This window comes from Onthophagus taurus, chromosome 10 (genome assembly GCF_036711975.1).
Source record: "Onthophagus taurus isolate NC chromosome 10, IU_Otau_3.0, whole genome shotgun sequence".
NCBI lineage: Eukaryota > Metazoa > Arthropoda > Insecta > Coleoptera > Scarabaeidae > Onthophagus > Onthophagus taurus.
Genome location: NC_091975.1, coordinates 14137286 through 14145746, shown reverse-complemented (window position 1 = coordinate 14145746; position 8461 = coordinate 14137286). Strand labels below are relative to the sequence as shown.

The 8461-nt window shown below is 31.2% G+C and overlaps 1 protein-coding gene across 1 annotated transcript; it reads right to left on the bottom strand.

The window, feature by feature from the left end:
- Positions 1–629: 629 nt before the first annotated feature.
- Positions 630–1862, bottom strand: LOC139431519 (uncharacterized). Its single transcript, XM_071199397.1, has one exon. The coding sequence runs from the start codon at positions 1860–1862 to the stop codon at positions 630–632; it is 1233 nt and encodes a 410-aa protein (XP_071055498.1).
- Between the last annotated feature and the right edge of the window lie 6599 nt (positions 1863–8461).

Below are 8461 nucleotides of genomic sequence, written 5' to 3'. Positions count from 1 at the left end.
AGTAAATAAAAAGAACAGAAGCAGGCTTTTTATAGTAAAGTAGTGTTAGATAAGGATGATCAATGTAACGTGAAAAAAAAAAAAAAAAATAAAAACAGAATTAAATAAAAAAAAATTTTTTTTTTATTGTGTAAACCAATTATATAACAAATGTACATTCATTAAAGAGCAATTTAATGAATTAATTGAATGACCATTACAGTGATAATTAACTGAACTTTTTTTACGTAACTCTTCAAAATTTGAACAATTAAATTTCTCTACATCTATTATAATATTTTCTGAAACAATTTTCTTTAATCGATTTTTCTTGTTGAGTCCTTTAACTAAGATAATACCATCTCCAACAATATTTCTAATATAATTATTTATTTCATCAGCTTCGATAAGCCAAAAGTTGTGTTCGTTGTCCAGATCACGATTCCAATTCAATCCATGACAATTACATCTTAACCATTCGAAATGTCTTTGAATTTTATTATTAAACCATGACACTTGATACGGTAACCGTACAAAGGTATGATAATCAACATTTTTTTTAACATCATAAATTGAAAATTCTCTAATATATACTTCACTTTGTCCGTATTGAAATCCTTGAAAGTCAATGACAAACATTTTTATTTTTTTTAAAAGATTTTTATTACACTAGTTAACGGATTGTACTTTATAAGTCTATCGTGTAGAATAAGACAATAGGCAGTTGTTTTATCTGGGACGTTTTGAGAGGTTTCGAACTCTAACCGAATATCAACTGCACCAGTCTTCACAGCTTCAGATTGATGACTACAATCTATTACTACAAACGGTCCAAAGTGTTTAAAATTTATAGGCGAAAGACACGGTTCTACCCCACCATCACTTCCATTTTTAAAGTAGTAGGACTTTTGAAATTGCGCATACATTTCATATAAGATAGACCATTGATTTTTTTCAAAATTTAAATTCATGTTATCGTAAGGATAGACGTCAGAGTTTAAATATAACTTTACATTTGTTAAATTGCAATCATCGAATTCACTCATTGATTTACCGGTAGAATTTTTTCTATCTGTTTGGAGTGCGAAAATTATAAATCGCGGTTTTTCTAATTGGCTGGTCGTCTTTACAGTCCATGTATGCCTTGTGCTCGTTTGTAATAGGGGGAGTTCTTGTAATTCCCAACTTCTAAACGCCACCTCTAAATCCTTATCAATATATTTCATAAGTCGTAATTTTTCAATATCTGCTACAGCAACGTGCGGCATTTTCCACATAATCTTAGTAATGTCAATTTTAGGTTTATCAGTACCCGTAACGGGTACATTAATAACACAATTCAGATCTGTATTACTTCGTATTAATACAAGTTCTTGTCGCACGTTCATAATAATCTTAGGAAAATCCTCAGCAAATCCTAATAACATTGATAATGGAATACATACACTGAAATAACCATTTTTATTATTTATTTGTGGATGTTGTGTATGATTCCAACCGGCATTTTCCAATCTAGTACATTGGTTCACCGTGTAAGAAGCAAATGTTTTTAAGGTTGTTGTTATACCGGGATTACGTGTACGATCAATTGCAGTTCCAGCTAGTTCATAACGAATTTCATCAAATAAAAATGTAATCCCATTATTTACAAAGTGTAAATCCTTACTAATCGTTTTACCATCATCCTTTAATAACTTACCTTCTACATATAAATAGCTTTGTGAAGGTAATGTGTACACGTCTTGTGTTTGAATTGGAATACGTATTTCATCGTTATTATTGAAGGTTGTAGCCGCGTAAGGTTGATGAGAGTGGTATTCACAATTTACAATTGAATTATCTGAAAAAACACCTTCTCCAACCCTTAAATTACTGAAACTCATTTTGAATTTTAAATCCCAAGGAACGTAAGAATTTTTTATTAGATGCTGTTAACACTTTGCGCTTTCTTTTCACACTGGTTGTTTTATTGTTGTTGTGATATCGCTTTATAGTGTTATTACTTTTTAAAATACTAGAGTTGTTATTTTGATACCTAAACACCATTTCTAGATACACACTTTAGATGAAGTCTTACTGTTATCACTTCACTGTTGAAATTAATCAGGTTTCCATCTTGGTCAGTTATTTTAAGTATAATTTCACTAATATACGTAGTATTGATTGGTAAATAGATAACATTATTAGGATTCTCAACAATTTTTGTACCAGGCATTACGGTTGGGTAGAACACATGTAAAATATGCATTGGGTGATCATTGTTGTAAGAATTTGTAATCAAATTACATTCCACATTAATAGAATTAATTTGAAAAATATTTACAGGTGTATCTGATTGGTGTCTAATATTCTTGGATAATATTTTGTTATGAAATCCTAATAAACTTCCAATATTGTTTGGTTTAGTGAAATCTATCTCTTTATTACATTTAATTTCACTTTTTAACGTATTTCGATTGGTCCATATGCGTAGAATTGTATTTTCTGTTGTTTGTTTGGTCTTTTTTTCCATTTCTTCAATATGTTTTTGTAAATAATCACTAATATCTTCCACTTCATATAATCCCTCAGGTAATGTAACCATCTTATTACCATCATAATAAAAATTTTTATTCAAAATGTCAACGTTTGGAATCGAATTATAACTAACGAAATTTACTAGACCCATAACGTAGGTATCTTGATCATTTAAAATAATCAGTGGGTATAATTTATTGCTTAGAATTGAGGATCTTTGATGAAATGTGAACGTGTATGACATTTTTTAACAATAAATGTTAAATGCTAAAGAATGACAATTGCTTATTCTATTTATACAATTTATTTAATAAAAACTTTATACATAGGTGACCACAATTATAAGATGGTTTCTGTAATGTTTGATAATTTATATAATTGTAGAAGATTTGTACATTTCCATTTGATTTAAAGTAGTTTTTGACTTCTCTCGGTGGTCGAAGATTACCATACGAATCAAAGTAGACAATTTGATTTCCTCTTTTTTTATATGCAACCCAATGAGTTCCAGGACCAATAGCATTATCCAAATTAATCACACCATTTTCATATTTTTTTCTTATTTTACGAGGGAGTTGATCTTTCATAAAAACACCACGAAAATGTGGTTTTTGAAATTTGAAATTTTTTTACATAATTTTTTATATCTATATCTGTAAGAGGTGCTCTTTTCATTGTGTTTTTCTTGTATACCGTTGTTGTGCTTCTCGTGGATGCAAATAAAGTCCTAATCCTCTTTTATATGGTTTTAAGTAGGCACCCTTTCCTCTTGGGAATCGGTATTATCCTTTTTTTTTTCCAATCTGTTTTCATTTTTGATTTAAATTTCCTACTCGCTTTACTAGCAATCCGTACAGCAGTATTAACATCTTTTGGTTGCTCTCGAATAATACGTTTCTTTATTGTATTAATCACCTTACCCAATTGATTAAGGGTTTTCTTTTTAGATTTACAACATTGTTTTTTTTTTCATCTTAGAAACCATCCACTCACTAATAAGGATGAAATAAGACTATTGTAATTTAAAAATATAACTATTGCTTTATTCTTTTTATATTATCATCATCATCATCATCATCATCATCCTCTTTAAATTTACGTTTAAAGTTTGTTTTAGTTCTTTTTGTATAATGTATACTATCATCCGATTCATCTCGTAAACGCTTTACATTAGATTTAACTGTTTCATTATTATTTGATAGTTTAATTTTTTTCTTCTCATCAATATCTTCACTTTCATTATCACTTCTTTTTCGTTTAAAGTTACTTAATGTAGTATCTACATCCATATCTTCTATCTCCCTTTGTTTTTGTTTATTTAATATTTGTAACATTGCTGGAGTTAAAATTTCGTTTGTCATAAGTGTTTTCTCTTTCTTATTGCTACCAATTTTTCGTTTTCTAACTTTTGGTTTTGGATGAGGAGGATGAGGTTTCATAACATTACGCAAACTATTTTCTATACTATTCTGAACTTCTTCTACAACTTTGCTTATTTCTCGTGACGTCTTTTCAAGTCTTTATCCAATGTATAGGCTATATCGTGTTCTTTACAAGCTTCATCTAATTTATTTACACCGGAATCACCTCTTCCTAATCGCTTTTCAAGTTTTGTTCCAGGTCCACAATAATTATAACCAGGTATATGTAGTTCAAACGGCAAAGCATTAATAACACTATTTACCAATCCGCTTCCTAAATATACCTTCATTACACTTCACAGGTCAATTGTAGATTAATAAATAAAAGGTTAAACGTTTATTTCGTTATTTTATATTCGTGCACAATGAAAGTAGTACCACAAAAAGTTTCTTTGAATGTTGAAAATCATGATCGTGACGCGGGTGAAATTAAAAACAAGAACAAACATGGAATCCTTTTACCATCAACTATACGATCAATGATCATTGGTCCATCAAATTGTGGAAAAACAAACACGTTAATTACACTAATTGAACATAAGAATGGTTTAAAATTTGAAAACATTTATTTATACTCGAGATCGGCTTATCAACCAAAATATGTCTATTTAGAACGACTATTAAAACCAATAAAAGGAATAACATTCAATTCATTTACTACTAATGAAAACATTTTACATCCCAACGAGGCATTACCTAATTCGATAATGATTTTTGATGATGTTTCTTGCGATAATCAAAATATTATGCGAGAATACTTTAGTATGGGTCGTCATAACCATATCGATTGTTTTTACTTATCGCAAACGTACGCTAAAGTACCGAAGCATTTAATAAGAGATAACACAAATTTTATTGTCTTATTTAAACAGGATGATCTAAATTTAAGACACGTTTACAGCGATCATGTAGGTGCCGATATGGTGTTTGACAAATTTAAAGATATGTGCAATTTATGTTGGCAAGATGCATTTCAATTTTTATCGATTTTTAAGGATTGTCCCTTAAACGGTGGGAGGTATCGAAAGGGATTCGATAACTTTATATTACCAGGTTGATCAAAAATAATTTCATTATTACTCCAAACGCCATTGTATTTAGAAACGAACTATTATGAAAGAGAAACAAATTACAAGAAAACTATTTGCAAAAAGACGTGATATTAAGAATAAACTTGATATCCTAAAACATGGTGAAATAATAAAAGAACGAATGTTCTCACCTATTACTAAACAACTAAAGATTATTCAAACAAAATTAGATAAAAATAGTGGAAAAACTAACAACAAAGATGATGATGATGATGAAGAAAAAACCACTCCTACATTAAATTTAAATGAAAATCAATCAATAGACACTGATTATAGTAATAATGATGATGATACTTGTGGTACAGATGATGATGATGATGATGATGATGGATCAACTGTTGCTAAAAAATACCTTAAAAACATACAAGATGAACAGAAACAGAATAAATTTGATCATAAGTATGGTGTAAGACATGATCCTCAAAAAGGAAAACTATTTATTGGAAATTCACCATTATCAATATCAACGACAGGTAATATTATTGTTAAAAGTCAAACGTATAAGGGAACACGTGGTTTATATGAACTTTTATTTATGAAAAATCCTCGAAAATATACAGAACAAGATAGAAAAAAATACACAGATATTGTACTAAAAACCAACGCACACAAACGTTATTATCTACCTGATGCGCAACTTAATGCTAGTAAATTAAAGAAATACGTAAAAATTTTAGCTCCTCTAGCAAATAAGGAAGGTGCTGGGATGTTAATGTCATATGTTGATAAAAATGTAGAATATACATACTGGGATGACCCTAATGAACTTGTAGATAGACTTAGACTTTTACTTGCATCACACGAAGCAGGCAATACTGGTGTTATAAACGAAATTAATTCTATAATTGAAGAATTACGAGAAGCAAATATTATCAAATAAATTATGTCTAATGAGAAGCGACAAGTAGTAGAGGAAATTCATAAAGGATCACGCATCAATTTCCCTAGAAGAAAAGTTATATTAAAATCTTTAAACGATTTATTTCAAGCTGATTTGGTTGAAATGATTCCGTATGCAAACGAAAACGATAACTTTAAATACATTTTAATAATGATAAACTGTTTCTCAAAGTTCGTATGGGCCATTCCTGTAAAGAACAAGTCGGGACATGAAATTTCTAATGCTGTCGAAAAAATATTTAAAAATATTAGACCAACGAATTTACAAACTGATCAAGGTAAGGAATTCTTTAATAAGAACTTTAATCAATTGATGAAAAAATATGGAATAAATCACTATAGCAGTTATAGCGAAAAGAAAGCTTCCATCCTTGAACGTGTAAATAGAACATTAAAGAATATGATGTGGAAAGAATTCAGTTACAGAGGAAATTATAAATGGATTGATATTTTAGATGACATTGTAAATAAGTACCAAAAGTGATAGAAAGTTCAAACATGGATCAGAAAGGCGTATAACGTCATAATATCACGTTTTGGGCACATTTTGTTTTTTATCTCCAACATGGTTCAACACGTCATTGGGCGCCTGAATATCACAAATATGGTCAGCAGATTTATCTTAACCAAAAGTGATAGAAAGTTCAAACATGGCTCAGAACGGCGTATATCGCCATAATATCACGTTTTGGGCACATTTTGTTTTTTATCTCCAACTTGCTCCAACGTGTTATTTGGCGCCTGAATATCACAAATATGGACAGCAGAATTATCGGAACCAAAAGTGATAGAAAGTTCAAACATGGCTCTGCACGGCGTATATCGTCATAATATCACGTTTTGGGCACATTTTGTTTTTTATCTCCAACTTGCTCCAACATGTTATTTGGCGCCTGAATATCACAAATATGGTCAGCAGAATTATCGGAACCAAAAGTGATAGAAAGTTCAAACATGGCTCAGAACGGCGTATAACGTCATAATATCACGTTTTGGGCACATTTTGTTTTTTATCTCCAACATGGTTCAACATGTCATTTGGCGCCTGAATATCACAAATATGGTCAGCAGATTTATCTTAACCAAAAGTGATAGAAAGTTCAAACATGGCTCAGAACGGCGTATAACGTCATAATATCACGTTTTGGGCACATTTTGTTTTTTATCTCCAACATGGTTCAACATGTCATTTGGCGCCTGAATATCACAAATATGGTCAGCAGATTTATCTTAACCAAAAGTGATAGAAAGTTCAAACATGGCTCAGAAAGGCGTATATCGCCATAATATCACGTTTTGGGCACATTTTGTTTTTTATCTCCAACTTGCTCCAACGTGTTATTTGGCGCCTGAATATCACAAATATGGACAGCAGAATTATCGGAACCAAAAGTGATAGAAAGTTCAAACATGGCTCTGCACGGCGTATATCGTCATAATATCACGTTTTGCTCACATTTTGTTTTTTATCTCCAACTTGCTCCAACATGTTATTTGGCGCCTGAATATCACAAATATGGTCAGCAGAATTATCGGAACTAAAAGTGATAGAAAGTTCAAACATGGCTCAGAACGGCGTATGACGTCATAATATCACGTTTTGGGCACATTTTGTTTTTTATCTCCAACTTGCTCCAACATGTTATTTGGCGCCTGAATATCACAAATATGGTCAGCAGAATTATCGGAACCAAAAGTGATAGAAAGTTCAAACATGGCTCAGAACGGCGTATGACGTCATAATATCACGTTTTGGGCACATTTTGTTTTTTATCTCCAACTTGCTCCAACATGTTATTTGGCGCCTGAATATCACAAATATGGTCAGCAGAATTATCGGAACCAAAAGTGATAGAAAGTTCAAATATGGCTCAGAACGGCGTATAACTTCATAATATCACGTTTTGGGCACATTTTGTTTTTTATCTCCAACATGGTTCAACATGTCATTTGGCGCCTGAATATCACAAATATGGTCAGCAGATTTATCTTAATCAAAAGTGATAGAAAGTTCAAACATGGCTCAGAACGGCGTATAACGTCATAATATCACTTTTGGGCACATTTTGTTTTTTATCTCCAACATACTTCAAAATAATATTTGACATCTGAATATCACATATATGGTCGCCAGAATTACCGGAACCAAAAGTGATAGAAAGTTCAAACATGGCTCAAAACGGCGTATAACGTCATAATATCACTTTTGGGCACATTTTGTTTTTTATCTCGAACATGCTCCAAAATAATATTTACCATCTGAATATTACATATATGGTCGCCAGAATTACCGGAACCAAAAGTGATAGAAAGTTCAAACATGGCTCAAAACGGCGTATAACGTCATAATATTACGTATTGGGCACATTTTGTTTTTTATCTCCAACATACTCCAAAATAATATTTACCATCTGAATATCACATATATGGTCGCCAGAATTACCGGAACCAAAAGTGATAGAAAGTTCAAACATGGCTCAAAACGGCGTATAACGTCATAATATCACGCTTTGGGCACATTTTGTTTTTTAACTTCAACATGCTCCAATGTGA